At 34.8% G+C, this 17,492-nt stretch overlaps 3 protein-coding genes across 3 annotated transcripts; 2 read left to right on the top strand and 1 right to left on the bottom strand.

Moving 5' to 3' along the window:
• Nucleotides 1-1,563: 1,563 nt before the first annotated feature.
• HELRODRAFT_111011 (hypothetical protein) lies at nt 1,564-4,319 on the top strand (the record flags this gene model as incomplete). The annotated part of the gene is made up of 9 exons (XM_009016853.1): nt 1,564-1,806; nt 1,973-2,017; nt 2,152-2,261; nt 2,456-2,636; nt 2,785-2,865; nt 2,994-3,379; nt 3,496-3,705; nt 3,769-3,937; nt 4,051-4,319. 9 exons carry the CDS (start codon nt 1,564-1,566, stop codon nt 4,198-4,200), a joined length of 1,575 nt encoding a protein of 524 aa, XP_009015101.1. The 3' UTR covers nt 4,201-4,319.
• A 61-nt stretch (nt 4,320-4,380) lies between these two features.
• On the top strand, nt 4,381-6,444 carry HELRODRAFT_171041 (hypothetical protein; the record flags this gene model as incomplete). The annotated part of the gene is made up of 1 exon (XM_009016852.1): nt 4,381-6,444. The coding sequence occupies one exon, from the start codon at nt 4,381-4,383 to the stop codon at nt 6,442-6,444; it is 2,064 nt and encodes a 687-aa protein (XP_009015100.1).
• A 131-nt stretch (nt 6,445-6,575) lies between these two features.
• On the bottom strand, nt 6,576-15,912 carry HELRODRAFT_191278 (hypothetical protein; the record flags this gene model as incomplete). Its single annotated transcript, XM_009016851.1, has 17 exons — nt 6,576-7,004; nt 7,319-7,621; nt 7,746-8,110; nt 8,363-8,431; nt 8,802-8,892; nt 9,319-10,031; nt 10,199-11,581; nt 11,705-11,849; nt 11,987-12,078; nt 12,493-12,685; nt 13,716-13,793; nt 13,926-14,015; nt 14,308-14,546; nt 14,800-14,853; nt 15,233-15,372; nt 15,566-15,681; nt 15,839-15,912. 17 exons carry the CDS (start codon nt 15,910-15,912, stop codon nt 6,812-6,814), a joined length of 4,338 nt encoding a protein of 1,445 aa, XP_009015099.1. The 3' UTR covers nt 6,576-6,811.
• Between the last annotated feature and the right edge of the window lie 1,580 nt (nt 15,913-17,492).

Genomic DNA, 17,492 nt, shown 5'->3' with positions numbered 1-17,492 from the left:
CACACATTTCTTATATAAGTTACGATTTAAAAACTTAAATGTATCTTATTAAAAACATTAATTTGAAAAAATCCACACATCACCGATAATGTTTTTCCTCTTGCAGTGTAATTCATATTTACAGACAACAACAGCAACAATAATTTTAGCAATAATAACAACAACAACAACAACAATAATAATATTACTCAACATCAACAACTGTTGCGGAAGCAAATGTTAATAAACCTAACCACAAAAAACAACAACAGCAGCATCAACAACAATAACAACAACAACAGTAATATTAATATTAATAATAAAACCAACCACAACAATAATACTATGATAATATAAATAGATCTGAGAATAATCTACAATGTCTTTTTATGAGAGCGTGTATATATGAACAACGAACGATTTATCATGTTATGGTATTTGTGTTGTGTTGTATAATAATTAGTAGTAGTAACAACAGTGGTAGTAGTAGCAGCAGCAGCAGTAATAGTAATAGTAGTAGCAGCAGCAGTAATAGTAGTAGTAGTAGTAGAAGCTGTAGTAGTAGCTGTTGTTGTAGATAAGTTTGTACTACCCCACATAAATAGATCGATATGAAATGCTGACACCTGCTCATAATTGTTATTGTTGTGGTTGGCATGCTGATTATGATGATGAAATAATAATAATAATAATAATAATAATAATAATAATAATAATAATGATATTGTTTATTATCATCGTTATTATTGTTACGAGTTACAACAGAAGTTAATTGATATAGATAGATGAACTAAAAAAGTAATAAGCAGTTGTTAATGTTTGTCGTCTGTTCAGTTTTTTCTTAGGATAATAGTGATGATGAAGATGATGATGAGAAGGACGATACCGATGATGACGACGATGATGATGGCGGATGATGATGACTTTTATTTATTTATTTATTTTCCATCCATCGTTCAGGCAGCAGTCGTATTTATTTTTATTTCATTTCTCCAACTTTTTTTCCAGATGATGACGACGACGATGATGGTGATGATAGCATAAATTATGATAATGAAAATGAAAAAGATGATGATAGCATAAATTATGAAGATGAATAATAAGATGATGAGAATAACATAAATTATGATAACGTTGAAGAAGATGATGATAACATAAATTATGATAATGAAGATGATAATAGCATTCCAAAAGCATCTTCCCAGCATTGCTTCCTGTAGTAAAAAAAACTTTGCAAACACTTTTCCTACTTATGTGCATACAAACTCATATTTTGTGTGTACATAGTTTGGCTAGCTCTTTATTCTTTCTTTCATTCCTTCATTCACTTATTTTGTATGTTTGTTTTGTTTGTTTAATGATTATAAACAATCGTTTATGTTTGGCCTTAAACACGTTTACATGTGTTCTATAAATACAAATTCTAAACAACTTAAGTGAAGTGTTGCGTTGTTCAAAAATAATTAGCAAAAATCTTGATCGGATAATTTAATATCGGGTAATGTATATTCAATCCGAAACTGTTTACTACAAACGAATTAATAAATTAACTAATTAATTAACTAATTAAAATAGAAACAAAAAATGATTCTAAACTCACCGCCAGTTTCAATAACGGTAAGATTCCTAACAGGATTATTAGCGATCATTTGCGTCCTCTACTTCATCACATCGCTGCATCAGGTGCAGTCGAACCCGGACGCTCGGCGTTTGTACGACGATCTCTTACGTAAAAGTAAGTATAATAGGTTGATAAGGCCTGCCCTCAATAACACCAGCTCCCTCCTGATTCTTATCAGTTTGAAACTCTCTCAGATAATAGACGTTGTAAGTTATCTGGTTACATATCCGTTGAGGATTTTTTAATTTTTTAAAAATTCTGGTTTATGTAGCTTACTTTTAAACTTTGTTTTGAATGATGATAATAATAATAATAATAATAATAATAATAACTATTATAATTCACATTTTTATTGTTCTTTTTTTTAAATAGGACGAGAAGAATGAAATAATCACGACTAATGTTTGGCTCAATCAGGTAACATTTAAAAAAACTTAAACATACATATATACAGACACACACACACAAACATTGAGTAAACATATACAAATACGCAAACATTCATACAAACATACATACAAACACACATACACAAACAAACAAACACAAAGGAATGGACGGATTATAGTTTAGTGTGGGACCCGGTGGAGTATGGAGGGGTAAATATGCTGTACGTTCCCGCTGAATCCATTTGGATACCAGACATTGTACTATACAACAAGTAAATTTATTTCATCTTTCTATTCATTCATTCATTTTTTCATTCATTCGTTCATTCAGTAATTTATTTATTAATTACCATTACTATCATTACTACTACTTCTACTACTACTACTACTACTATTACTACTACTACTACTACTACTACTTCTACTACCACTACAAATACCACTACTACCACAACCACAAAAACAGTGCGGACGGCGACTACATAATAACGCTGATGACCAAAGTCACAATTTCCTTCAACGGCAGCGTCAAATGGGAGCCACCGGCTATCTATAAGAGCCAATGCGAAATCGATGTCCAGTACTTCCCGTTCGACGAACAGAAATGTAAGATGAAGTTTGGCTCCTGGACATACTCCGGAGCCTTGGTTGGTCCTTGTTTTGCTAAACTCCCCCCAATTCTATTTATTTAATTTATAGTTTTTTTTACAGTTTTTAACATTATTTATTACTTTTAATATTGTCATCATGAAAAAGTACGTAAGATTAAAACAGAGATGAAAATTTGTCTGAAAGATTGACGTGAGACACAAATGGAACAAGGGTGGAGAGTTCGATATGATTGACCCGGCCATTCAACTCAACGAATTCTACAAGGTAAGGAACCTTAGAAAAACTAAAAACTTTCAAAACTACACAAGCTCGCAGTTTACTTTACAATCCAAACCATCACCAAATTCTCAAACCATCACCAACATTTCAGGCATCACTTCATACCATCACAGAGTGTTGAATGGGACTTGATGAACGTGACTGCACAGAAAAAAAGTGTCTTCTACCCGTGTTGTGGAACGGAGCCCTACCCAGACGTCACGTTCACAATTGTCATACGTCGGAAAACTCTCTACCTCATCATCAACCTCATAATCCCTTGCGTCTCCATCAACATGCTGACGTTTTTGGCTTTCTATCTTCCATGTGATTGCGGCGAAAAAGTCAGCGTCTGTATATCTATCATGCTGTCCCTTAGTATTTTCCAGCTGCTGTTGATGGATCTGGTGCCAGGAACCTCCATTGTCATTCCAATGATCGGAAAGTATCTACTGCTGACGTGCATTCTCGTTTCCCTCTCTGCTATACTTTCGGTCATCGTTTTAAACTTAAACCACAGGTTACATTGGATGTACTGAGGACATTAAAAAAAGACGAATGGCTGTTATTTTTGTTGAAAAATAGTAATTAGAGATAATAATTTAAAAAATTTGATCTCTCCAATTTGATCAACAGATCCCTGGGAAATATCACCATCCCGAAATGGGTGAAAAAAATTTTCATAGACGGCCTGCCAAGATTTTTTTTTATACGAAGACCGCCGGAGAAACCATTTGATCTTGAGACCAACATTGATTTCTCGTCTGCTCACAGTGAACTGGTCCCATTCGGAAACCCTTACAGAATGGAGAGCAAGACATCTTACGCTAATTTGGATAATTTAAGGTTAATTTTATTTCGTATTTCAACAGATTATTCGAATATATTTGATGCAATTCATTTTTTCAGAGATCTCTACGGCACCAAAGACGATCAGACAAAGACTGCCAACCAAAGTACCATCTGTGAAGCATGCGCCAGGTGGAAGATGCAAAAGTTTCCGCCCAATGTTCACAAGGCTATCGAAGGTCTGGCTTTTGTGGCCAACCATGTTAAATCGGCAGACACCAGCAGACGAGTATGATTTTGATAAATTTTTCAAAAACTGCATGCAATACTTATGTTGTAAAACTTGCACTTGAAAATTGATAAAAAAAAATTAAATTTTAATAGAAGTTGTCATATCCATAGGTGAAAGACGATTGGAAGTACGTGAGCAGAGTTTTTGATCGCATCGTCCTTTTCCTCTACCTCTTGATATGTTTCGTTGGAGGCATTTCAATTCTTATGAATGCGCCTACTTTGTACGACGGCAGAGAGGCCATGCCCGATGGAATTTAATTCACGTACAGACTTTTAACACAAAAACTCAATTTTAATATTTCATTTTTAGTTAACAATTAATTTGTTTAGAGGAGCGCTAAGCTATACTTAGAAATAAAACGTCAACGACAAATGTACACAAACACTGATACATAAGCGTATACCAAGCAATTTTTAAATGTTTTTTTTTAGCTGAACATGAAGTACAAATTAGAAAGAACGATAAACGATGCTATCATGAAAGGTTATTTTCATCAAGTTAGACTCTTGGTGGCACTGGGCTACAATGTAAACCAGCCCAATAAAAAAGGTCAAACCCCTCTGATGTTATGTGCCCTCATACAAAACGACAACTGGTCTGTCGGCATAGCCCGCACATTGCTCGAAACACATTTAGTTGCGGTTGGTAAAACTGATTTTCGAGGCTTAACTGCGTTACATTATGCGTGTATATACGACATGGAAGCTTTAATAAATGTTCTTTTGGATTATTCGGGTTTCAATACTCAGGCCTTAGACCTGCTGCGTAACAGACCCATGCATTATGCTGCCGTTACGGGAAATTCGCGAATCGTGCAGATGTTACTTGGCTACGAAATGAAGTTAGGAGTGAAACCATCTACTTGGATGACAGCAAACATAGCAGGAATGACTCCAGTCGCACTGGCCAAACGTTTTCAGAGAAGTGATTGCTACGTTGTTTTGAAAGATTTAACAGGAGATGTTAAATTTCCGTCAAAAAGAGACTTGAAAGAAAGCAGGATGTTGAATGATTTCGCATACGCAAAAATGATTAAGGATAAAAAACTTTTCAAAAAGCCAACCGACGAAAAGTTGATCGACAAAAATATGCCATCCTGGAGATTAAGGATGAAAGTTAAAATGGCTTCAAATAGATACAAAATGTCTTCATTTGATCTCGAGAAATCCCACTTGGAAAATGTAAAAGACATGTCTGTCCTGCCAAAATATTGCGTGCATTACTCATTTGATTTCAATTCTTTGAATTATCGGAACGAGCCAATGTTTGAGGAAAAGCTAATTTACGTCAGACCTGACAACTTGGAACCAGAATCCGTTGATGACGAGGAAATAGCGAGTAACGATTCCAGTCCCAATGCAATCAACCAATCATTTGCAAAATCCAAAATGTTCAAGTCTTCTTTTAGAACAATACGACAGACAAATATATTGCAAAATAAAAGCGTCGTAAAATCAAAATTTGTACGTAATAGTAACTTTGAGAACAAGAATCGGTCAAATGTTAATGATGAAAAAGATGAAAATGTTGAGAAGTCTGACGAAACAAAATCGAAAAGCAGTACGGAAGAGTCTACGGTAGATTATTCGAAGGCATGCAAACGTTACGAAATACAGGATGTTGTGTTTGATACTGAGGCAGATGAAAAACAACAGCAGGAAAACGATAGAGAAGACGACTCAGAAGAAAATAATAACGGAGAGGAAGAGAAGGGTGAAGATGAAGATGAGGAAAAAGAGGAATCTTCTGATCATTCCGTAAAAATTACTCAAACAAAAATCAAAGAAATAGAAAAAAAAGACAACATGGAAGAAGATGAGGAAGAAGAGTGTCCATCTGATGTACCGTTCCTAGATGAGTTCGGGGGATTTTATACAACTGAAACCGCCTACCGACATTCAACGATACCCAAACCATTCTTGCAGAACTTCAGATACAGATGCATCCAAGATAGAAACAAACTTCGTTGTTTGTGTAAACCACCACCGGGAACAATAACCAACGTCGAAGAAAAATTCGGCCGAAAAATAGTCAGCAGGTATCTGGCGGCGGTTCTCTTGGATGTTATTCTTCCAGCTTACGAAAAAGGTCCACCATTTTCGAAGAAATGCGAAAAATTGATTGCATGGGTCTACGATAATGGCCTGTTGAATCGAGATCTGATGAAAGAAAATTTAATTGCAGGCCACAACATGATGGAAACCAGGCTGTGCGATTTGTACGCAAGGGAATATAGAAAAGTCAGTATAACAGACTCAGAAGACTACCCGTTATGCAGCACCGATCCTAGATCCAAATTCTGCCGACATGTAATCGAGAGGAAGAAAAAGATGCCCAAGCCGTGTTGTCTAACATGCCGAAAAACATTCCTGATGGATAACAAGGAGCCAGAAGACAAGACGTGCAAGGATTGGACTGGTGACGACATAGTAAGCCAGCTGAGATACCATTATGGCTATCAGAAGAGCCACAGTTACGTAAAATCTTTCGTCCGGACGTAAAATCTTTCGTCCGGACGAAGGAACAGGTGAAAGTTTAGTTGGTGCAGGCTTGAAGAATGTCGTACGTATTATTAATATAAACGTTTCATTGTTTCGATTGAAAGAAAAAACGAAATAAAATTTAAAATCCAATGTTGTAATTCAACAATAAGAAATAATGTTGAAATGCGAACATTTTAACAGTTGATGACTGCTACAAACAATTAATAAAAAATCAAAACCTCTTGCTACATTTGAAAATTTCCTAATTACAAATTAATAATGAAAGGCTAGAATCTAAATACCCAACAGTAACAAACGGGTGGTGAAAATAAATAGAGCCAAGCAGTTAATGCTTCTCCAAATCATAACGCATTAAATAATTGAACTATAGAAGTTTTGGCAGTTCTTTTAAAGATTCAATATCGAGCATTTTATTAGGAAGCGTAGTGTCAGCCTCTTCCAGCTTCTTTTTCTCGTTCTCCATCTTCCTGACGTTATGATTCTTTGCACCGGAAGCCCTGTTTCCCATCTTTAATGCTTTCTTCATCGCTTTGCTGCAGTCAGGAACATTTTTTGTCCTAAATTAAGAGTGAACATGTTGGGATAAAAAAAACTAGAGCAAATAATGCATTTGTGTAAAACAATCAATGAACTAATGAATGGATGAATAAATGAATGAAACAATCGATCAATCAATTGATCAATCAATCAATCAATCGACCGATCGATCGATCGACCGATCAACCAACCAATTAATTATCCTCTCTAATACAACATAGAGGACAATGGCAACAAACATTCTTGCCGATTCTAAAATCTTTAACAAATCCAATCGATTTCAACATTTCCACTACATCCCAGAGACAAACACAAAACACTAATCCGAAAATACCTGCTAGATTTATTGACTCTGGCCAGACAGGCTAGCTCTTCATCTTTAAGATACTTCATAGCTAGCGAATCCATTTGCAAGCTTACATCGGACGGTGTGGAAGATGATGACAGAAATTTCGGCGGTTGTCTATTTCTGATTTGCTGCTGCTGCTGATGATGACGGTGGTGAGGAGTATCACCGAGGCCCTTGATCTCTTCATCATCGCTGTCATCGTACGTGTAACTCCTTCCCATTTGAAGGATTGACTTGTGGTTGACGGAAGGAAGGTACATGGATATGTCCAGGGTTGATGACGTCTGTCTGTGAGGATAATTATTGTTGTGATGCGAGTAAGTGATAAAACACACACACAAACAACACGCACGCACCTACAAACACACACACACACACACACACACACGCACACACACACACAAGGGCGTACTTGGCTAGATCAATCTGATCCACATCAATGCCAATTTCCTTAAGCTGCCTCCTAGTCATCTCTTCAAAGTCAAGTTTTCTATCTATTCTAATTTCCTCATCATCCTCATCCTCTTCATTATCGTCGTCACTACTACTACTACCATCATCATCGTCCTCATCTTCATCATCGTTACGGTGATTCATTAAATTTTGTCGTTGCGGATGACGTTGTTGGTGACGCTGAAGCATTCCTTGATTTGATTGGATTGGAGGATCTTGATGAGGTGATTTTGATGAGGAAGATGATGACGAGGCCCTGGAATCAACACGGACGTTTGCATCTTTAGCTGTCTTGTTCTGGACTAACATTTTCTGAACTTTTTCCTTCGAAAAATGGTGAAGGAATTATCCCTTTCATCACCACTTCATCTCACCACTACACTCATCATCATCGTCGTCATCATCGTCATCGTTTAACTATACTAATGTATTCATTACCATCGTAATCTAACTATGATCGTCGTCTTCATCATCATTTATAAGCAAGAGAGCAAGCATGAGCAAAGTTGAAAATTGAAGAAAAAACAACAACAAAAGAATAAAAATACCCCAAATGAACTAAAATCAAAAACTTACAATAATATCTTTGTAAACAATGTTTCCATCTTCACAGTCTCCCTTGCCATCCGTGATGTTATTAGGTCTCTAAATCAGATAAAAACTAACGTAATGAATTAACAATAGATAGATATGTAGGGAGATAGATAGATAGATAGATAGATAAATAGATAGATAGACAGACAGACAGACAGACAGACAGACAGATAAATAAATGTAATAAATAAGATACTCAATTGTGTGCAAGAGCTTTCAAAGGAATTTAATCTTGCAACAAATAATAATGAAAAAAAAACTGTTATATTAATTCAGAGAATGGAGAATTATGAATCATAATAAAATTGAATAACAATTGCAAAAACAACAACATAAACAACAATATAATTCGACAAATGCAACTAAAAAAAAAAACTAAAAAATTTCGCATTTAGAAGACATATCAAAACGCTAGACTAACAGCCACAGTAGTAGCAGCGGCAGTAGTAGCAGCAGGTAAATTTGATTGAGTGCAGGTATCCATGATACCTGTATCGTTGCAATTGTTGCACCTATTGTTTTTGTTTTTTTTTGTTAGTGTGAGTCAGTTATAGAGAGAGAGCAAGAGAAAAATTCATTAAAAAAAAATAACTGTCACGCCAAAAAATCCAAATCAATTTATTCATCGTGAATGTTGTGATTGAGGAATGATTATCATATAATCTGAGTATATCTTGTATATCTGAGTTAAGTTGTCGACCAGTTTTTTATTTGCTTGATTTAATAAGCTTATTGAAATCAATGATACTACTCATCCGTCGATGTCAACCAATCAAATTCACTTTTGTTTTAGACATATAATGATTCTCCATCCAACAAAACCATTCCTCTATCTAACAGGATTGACCAATTACATTTACCATTGGAGTAGACCCAACCAATCACATTATTCCATTAAGTCAAACCGACCAATCAAATTTAAGAAAAAAACTCCCAACCATTCGCTAAAGTCTGGCATTTCTGGGAACACCGGTGATACGAGAGTTCTTTGCACTTCAAATTGTGTGACTGTCAAATCCGGAAGACTATAATCATGAACATTATCATCATCGTCGTCGTCGTCGTTATCATTGTTATTGGAGTCAGTAAAAATGTTTTTGTTGTTGTTGGCAGGTTGTTGTTGTTTCTGGGCAGGTTGTTGTTTCTGTAATTGTTGTTTTGTTGATTTTTGTTGCCTTGGATGTTGTTGCTGTTGCTGCTGGAAAAATTTCTGTGGTTTTTGTTGCGGTTTTGGTTGCTGTAAATGCTGTTGTTGTTGTTGGTTAAACTGAATGAACGAATCAAGGCTTCCTCTATCTCTCTTGGATGTTTCGTAAGATAGGATTCGTTGATGTTGTTGATGCAGTTGTTGTTGTTGTTGGAGGTGATCGTCAGGAAGTGAAGTTCTGTGTTGTTTTGTGTTTTTGTTGCTATTACTACTACCACTAGACAAGATATTTTTGTTGTTCACATTAACGTTGTTGCTACTACTGTTCTCCACGTTGCCGTTATTGCCCCTGCCAACATTAGAGTTGATGTTATTTGCTTGTAAATCTTTGTTGTTGCTATTGTTAGTGTTGTTGTTGTTGTTGATGTTGTTGTTGGTGTTGCTCAATCCAGAACTAATTTGAGATTTTTCTTGTTTCAGGGCCTCCAGTTCAAGTTTCAATGACTGCATAATAATATTATTAACAGTAATCTTACTAATACTACTAGCGCTCTACTAACTCTAACGCTACTACTACTACTGCTACTACTTCTACTACTAATACTACTATACTAATATTATTATTACTACCACTACCAATTAATGAATTGGTAGTTCAGAAGATAACCAACCCTTAATTCAGCATCCTGTCTAGCTAGCAATAGTAAAATCTCCTGTGGAATCCACATGTTGGCTTGTGGCTTAAACTGCTGCTGTGGCTGTAGAAGCTGAGGTTGCAGCTGAAATTGTGGTTGTAGTAGTTGTTGCTGCTGTTGTGGTGTTAGCTGTAGTTGCTGTGGCTGTTGTGTGAATACAATTTGTTGAGGTGTTGTTTGCTGAGGCAGTTGCTGTTGAACTGGGGTTAGTTGTTGTTGCTGCTGTTGTGTTGTTAGTAATTGATTTTGTTGCGGTGTTGCTAGTAACAAATTTTGTTGTTGTTGTGTTGTTGCAAGTAAATTCATTTGTTGTTGTGCTGCTGTGACTTGCAGATCAGTCACTGCTGCCAACAACTGCTGAGGACTTGTTGCTAAGAACTGTGGATGTTGCTGCAAAGTTGCAGCCGTCGGTGCGAATGTTGTGTTGGATGCAACTGCAACATGTTGCTGATGTTGAGATGGCGAGAGGAAATGTTGTTGTTGAGTTGGAAACTGTTGGAGGTAGTTGGGAATTATTTGTATTTGATCCGTTTCTTTTGATGCGTTTGAATCACTACTCACTTGTTTCTTGTAGTCTCTAGGATTGGGTGGATTTGTGAACGTTGGAAAATTTTGCGGGTGACTTTGTTGTTGTTGTAGAGATACAAGCTGTTGTTGTTGAAGCATAAATAGTTGTTGTTGTTGAAAATGTTGTTGCTGTTGGAAATCTGGTTGCGACTTGTAGTTGAACTCGGGCATGTTGACACCACTGTCAGGTGATGAAGACGATTGTTCAAGTGTTGCCTGCTCTTGCTGAAGTTGTTGCTGGGCTCTATCAGTGCAGTGTAACTTTGCCGTTGTTTTTGGTTTACTTTGCTGAAGATTTTTCGCACTTTTAGATGGAAGTTTTTGCGTTGTCGTTCTTGGTGAATCATTCGTTGGTTGAGATGAATCTCCGAACTGTGGAGTCTGTCTGAAGGTCGATGGTCTGCTGGGGGGTGGGGTTGAACTTTGGGAGTTGTTCTGCTGCTGCTGCTGCTGTCGTTTCGCTGCAATTTGCTTTTTTGAAGTTTGGTTAAGAGGTTTGTTATTAAACTGTTGCTGATGTAATTGCAGTTGTTGTTGCTGAAAATTTTGTGCTGCGGATGTTTGTTGCTCGTTGCTAGCTGTTGAAGGGTGCTGGCTGGTCCCAGGTTTTGAAGGAACCACGTAACTTTGTTGTGGCGGTTGTAGTTGGTCCAGTTGTCGACGTAGTTGAGGTTGCTGTGGAAAGTTCAGTTGCTGATGTTGCAAAAATTGTGTTTGTTGTTGAGGCGGTCGGGTAACATCTTCCTTCACAGCAGGCAGTGCTATCAATGACTCGTCATAATTTCCAAAAACCTTTTGAAAATTATTCATTCATACTTTTCAAAATAAATAATTCTTTTCAGCACCATCACCATCATCACTTCCGTTATTATTATCAACTCCATAGCCCACATCATCATCGTCGTTATATCTCACCATGTTCCTCTGAATAAGTAACTCATTCCTAACAAAACTGTCATCTACGTTCAAATTGCAGCTCTCATTATTTTGATTCTGATTGGTTGGAGGATTCGCCAATGGGCGAGTCGATGCGAGATTTGATTGACAGGGGACGGATGGCCTGGAAAATATTTTTTCCAAATTATTACAACTAAAATATAAATTATAATACTAATCGTGATAATAAAAATGAAGTAACAATAAACTGCGATGAAAATTTATAGAAAATTAAAAAAGAAAGAAAGAAAAAAAGCGAACTTCATTTGGTTGAGGACATTGACAAACGCATCAAACCTCCTTATAGCAACCTTGTTACTACTCAGTTTCATTGTATGATCCTTGCCTGTCGTCTAGCAGTGGAAAGACATCATGTACTCATTTATAACTTTTAAAGTGTAAAATTTGTAAAAAAAAGTATGAACAAAGGAAAATTTATTTCACGTAGCTTTCCAGTTTACACATCTGAGACACTTAAATTTAAAATTCAAACATAGCAGCATACACAGAGGCAAACAGTATTCGAAACGGGCCATTGTCGCGCTGCTTGCATTTCTACCGACTGAGCTAACTGGCCGACCATGTGATAAGCAGGGATCTCCTTGCAATCAAACCCAGTCAAGAGAGCATAGATTCAAGAACTTAGCGACCGCTACATCATCTTACCACCCTCCAGTCGATTGAAAAATCATTTTAAATAATAATTAAAACTAAAAAATAAGTGCAAAAATTTTTAGTGGGCTGTAAAAATTCAACCGAAAGAATACCAGATAGTCAATTGTTACTGTCTCCTGGCCTGCAATTAGTGTAAAATTAGGGTGATCATTACTATAACTGCACCGACAGAACTCGGGGTTGTTTTGTAGTGGGGGGAAGAAAACGACAAGGAAGTTTCTGTTGCTGTTACTGAGGCCGCTGATGTTTTTAACGTTGGAGTTGTTGCCGTCAGAAGCCTTAGGACTGCAAAAAAAAACATATTTTTTCTCATTATTATCTCTTCTAACAAACCTTCAATTGAGAAGTAACTCACAGCATAATTACATCTACAACATGACCAGCAATACGATAATGAAATCCGAAATCTACAATAGCGGAACTATTTTATATATAATAACAACGAATGAATATGTATGCATGTGCGTATGTGCACTTGTCTGTGAGAGTACGTGTGAATGAGCGCGTGTGGTTGATGCTATATAAGATATACTGTGTCAAGTGGAGGAATCTTATCAACGCCAGTGGCTAGCAGTAAATCTCTAGCCAATTAAAGAGAAATAAATACCGAACTCTGCAGGTTTGGACAGGTTAAAAAAGTTGGAAGAAATCTTTTGACATCGTCATCATCATCATTTTCAAGTATATTAACTATCATAACCATCATCATCATCGCCATCATCAGGGTTGTTAGTATCAAAGTATCTTTATATGGCCGATATTGTATCAATGATACTTATTCAGTATTAGCTTTGATATCGACAATACCTCTGATGGCTAGTATTAGACTTGATGATATCGCATTTTAGACGGAAAATAATCTGATACTTTTTGACACTAATGCTTGCTTTTGATTGTCAATTGGATATATTTTTATTAATGATTATTTCAATTTTCAAAGTTGCACGCGGTTTTTTAGTGCTGAATTCGGGATTTAAGGTGAAGTTCTGGCGTCTTTTGTGAGTTTGTTTTGAAAAGTATGTTCTGTTCTCTCTGTTCGTTTTTTTGGCTGGTTAAAAAAAACTACAAAAAACTATTTAAACATTTGATTAACGAATTTTTCAGCCTACAAAAGAGATAATTGATTTATGAAACAAAAATCATCACTGCTTAAATAATTTTATCTGCTGGCAATAATTTTGTGAAAGACCCGATTGAAAAATTGCTATTTTTATACTGAAAAATGCACAAAACAAGTAAACGGAAATAACACCCACACACACACATACACACACACACACGCACACATACATACACGCACACATATATAACCAACCAATTAACAATGTAGACATATCTAAAGAGACAGGCCCAGACATATGGGTCGTCATACGTATCAACTCCGTTTATCCAACTGAAAAAAAGTATTCATAATATTTTTATAATTATGAAATTGGGTATTTATACGGGTATTTAAATTAGTTATAATAAAAATTAAATATGTGTAACTTATAATTATTAATTAATAAATTAACATTCCACTTACATTCCAGCCAGAGGACTCTTACTATTGATCATGACGTTGTCTAACGATAACAGCAGATTCAGTCTCTGCTTGTCGTCAAGTACCAAAAAGCTTTGAAAAAATGTAACAAAAATTTCTGTTTTCAATATTAGACATCTGAAAAAAGGACCAAAGAAACTAAGTATAACCAAAAAACCAACAAAGATAGACAACGAATCATCAAAAATCATCACCATTAGTGAAATCTCCGAACTTAATAAACCAACGTAGCCACCGTTATTAACCCAACCCCGCCTCAACTCACAAGCCCCCATCTACCCAGCCACGCCACCTACTCAGCCACACCACCTACCCAGCCACGCCACCTACCCAACCACCCCACCTGCCCAGTCACCCCACCTACCCAGATTTCGATTCGCGCCTAACTGCCCCCACGTTTTGCGGCCCCATGAAACTTTTTAGCAAAGCAGTTGGAAAAAATTCGATAGGATTTATTGGAGTGAGATTAAACGAGTTATCAGGATGAATTAATTCAGCATGCATGGTGCATGCATTATTATTATTGTTATTATTATTATTACTGCTTTTAAGATAATTTTTTAGAGCATTACTAATATTGTTAGCGTTGTCGTTGAACAGCATCTTGATAGATATGTAATTGGATAGGTGGACTGTGTTTGATTGGGATGACCATTTCTTTTGTAGGCACTTGAAAATAATTATAAAATTATGCAAATAATATTATTTATTATTAATAATAACTGATAAGAAGTAACGAAGACGCTAAAAATACACCAAAAATATTAAATACAACAATACCAAAAACACTGGATAAATCAAAGAACCCCAAGGATGATAAATAAACCCAAAATAACAAAAAACCCAACGGACTGACCATCATTGAATTCAGGTACTCATCATTGTGAGATTGTTCAGAACATGGTTCGATCTATTTTTATAGTTATTTATTAAATTAAAATGCCTTTTGATCTTTTTATTCTCCTCAATTTTTATTTTAAAAGTAGTTTATTTGTAGTGGAGTTAACTTTTTAATAACTGATTGATTTCTCATGTAATCAATTTTTAACCATTTCTTAATGCATGCAATTTATGGTCTATTAATTTGTGTTGTCATTCGTTCATTGATTCACTCAATCGTTCATTTACTCAATCATTCGTACATTCATTCGCACATTCATTTATTTATTTATCATTCAACCACTCAACCATTCATAATAATTATAGCAGCAGCAACAGCAGTAACAACAACAATAATAATAATAATGAAAATAATAATAACAACTACAACAACAACAACAATAAACTACCTGGCATGGGATGAAGAACTCCCCTAAACAACTAGCATTAGAAGAAAGAAGGTAATTAATGTAATGAGTGTTGTTGCTGTTGTTATTGATGCAGTTGTTGTTGATGTTACTGGGTTCCACACTATCAACTGTTATTGTTACTAGATGACAGGATAGGCAGAAAATTCGAATTTAATCTCATTTTCATTTTAATAATCATCAATTTACTTTTAAGATATCTATGGTTATTAATGACATTTTATCTGATTTATTTAATTATTCCTTTATTTAATTATATATTTTCTTTTAATGTGACCTAAGTTTAATTAATTAATTTAAAAAATACAAACTAACATGTTTCTATATTTAGAGAGGCTTTTAGACAGGCAACCTTATCACTAATTTTATCGGAATCAGAAATTCTCTTCAAAGATTTTAAAATCCTCTCGTGAAATTTTACAACAAATTGCCTGAAATTTAATTCGTTTGTACATTCTACGGTGTTGGTGGCAATATAAAGTTTTAAATAAAACATGCACATTAGAAAAGTTTTCTTTAAATTAATAACTAATTGATAAAAAAAATGAATTCAAATTTAATATTATTAAATGATTTTTTAAATTTAACCTTCCTGACGTCAAGCCAACAGTCCCACCACCAGTGGTACTAGCATTATTAATGTTGACAGATTTATCCCACATGGTCCAGTTTCAGTAAGTAAATTAACAGTAGTAGCAGAAGTGGTTATGAACCAATTAAAAAATTACTCTTATTTCTTTTTATTCTAACAAAATGTTTTAAAACTATTTTTAGAATTTTATATTCTTAATAAAATTTAATTATTTAAATAAAACCACCAAGAGAGGGACATTAAATTTGCACCAGGCAAACAAACAATACACCTAGTCATTAAAAATTTATTGAAATTTTTATAAAGAAAAATAAAAAAAAAACAATTTTATGAACGAATGAAACTAAAATAAAATATCATATCTGTTGCATCTTATATCAAACATAAATAAATATATAATTATATATCATTATATAATGATAACTATAGATTATTAATTTAAATATACTATATTATATTCAACATAAATATCCATATGGATGTATGTCACATATACATATATTTACAACAGTTTGTGTGTGTGTGTGAATTTGTATTGTGTATTATCTATAATTGTATAATAAAAAAAAATAACAGCAATGCAAGTGTGGTCTGTTGATGACATGTTTGGACATGTTTTGACGAACTTGTGGAACTTGTTAAGTTCATATTTTCATTCCCTGTCATCATTTAAGGCTTAGATACGGTCGTAGTAGACATTTTATTAGAATGTTTCAAGTTAAACTTTGAAAAAAGCGAAAATTTGTTGTAGAATAAAATACCAAAACATAAAAATGCCTTGATTATTTATTTATTTTTAATTTTTATGTTGTCTTTATTTTATTTTTACTACAGCCGCAAGAGGTAAAGTATTTAAATTTTTCAACGGATTTTTAAAAGTAATCGCAAAATGTAAATATTTAACTGAAATTTTATTCGAATTAACAATATTTTGCGATTAATTAAAACGTAACACGCAAGCCGCCAGAAAATTGAAAAAAAAAACAAATTTTCCATCCAAACTTGGATTAACTTTTAAAAAAACTTTTCAGTGATGGCGCTGTTATTCTTTAATTTTCACCAATCGTATGAAATTAAACATAAAGGACCAAAAGTAGCGAATAGAAAATAACTAGACGCTATAGACGAACTGTATATCCGTCAATCAATCAATCGATCAATTAATGCTAAACAAGTGAAACAAGTCAACAGCATCAATTATCTCGGAAGTCTGATTACCTCATGTTGTAAATGTGATATGGACAGCAAAAGACGGCGAAAGATGCATATTCTAAAATGAAAAACATCCTCGCCAACAGTAAAATCCGAATATCAACAAAATTAAAACTGTTAGGATGTCACATTTTTTCTGTTTTTACTTACGGTTCTGAATCCAGGAGAATTTCTAAAGAAATGGAAAAAAGATTAACGCTGCTGAGATGTGGTTTTTGCGAAAAATTTGATAATTAGTTGGGCCTATTATACTTTGAACGAGGATGTTTTAAAACAGTCCGGTTATGAAAAGAGGAAATTCCTCCAGATAATCCGACAGGGGCAGTTAAAGTTTTTTGGTCACATCACGCAGAAGGAAAGAATGGAAAATCTAACAACTACTGGAAAGATTGCAGGGAAAAGAGATCGCGGTCAGCAACGAACAACATTTGTGAAGTC

The sequence above is a fragment of the Helobdella robusta genome, assembly GCF_000326865.2.
Source record: "Helobdella robusta unplaced genomic scaffold HELROscaffold_19, whole genome shotgun sequence".
Lineage (NCBI taxonomy): Eukaryota > Metazoa > Annelida > Clitellata > Rhynchobdellida > Glossiphoniidae > Helobdella > Helobdella robusta.
This window is presented reverse-complemented; position numbering and strand designations above follow the sequence as displayed.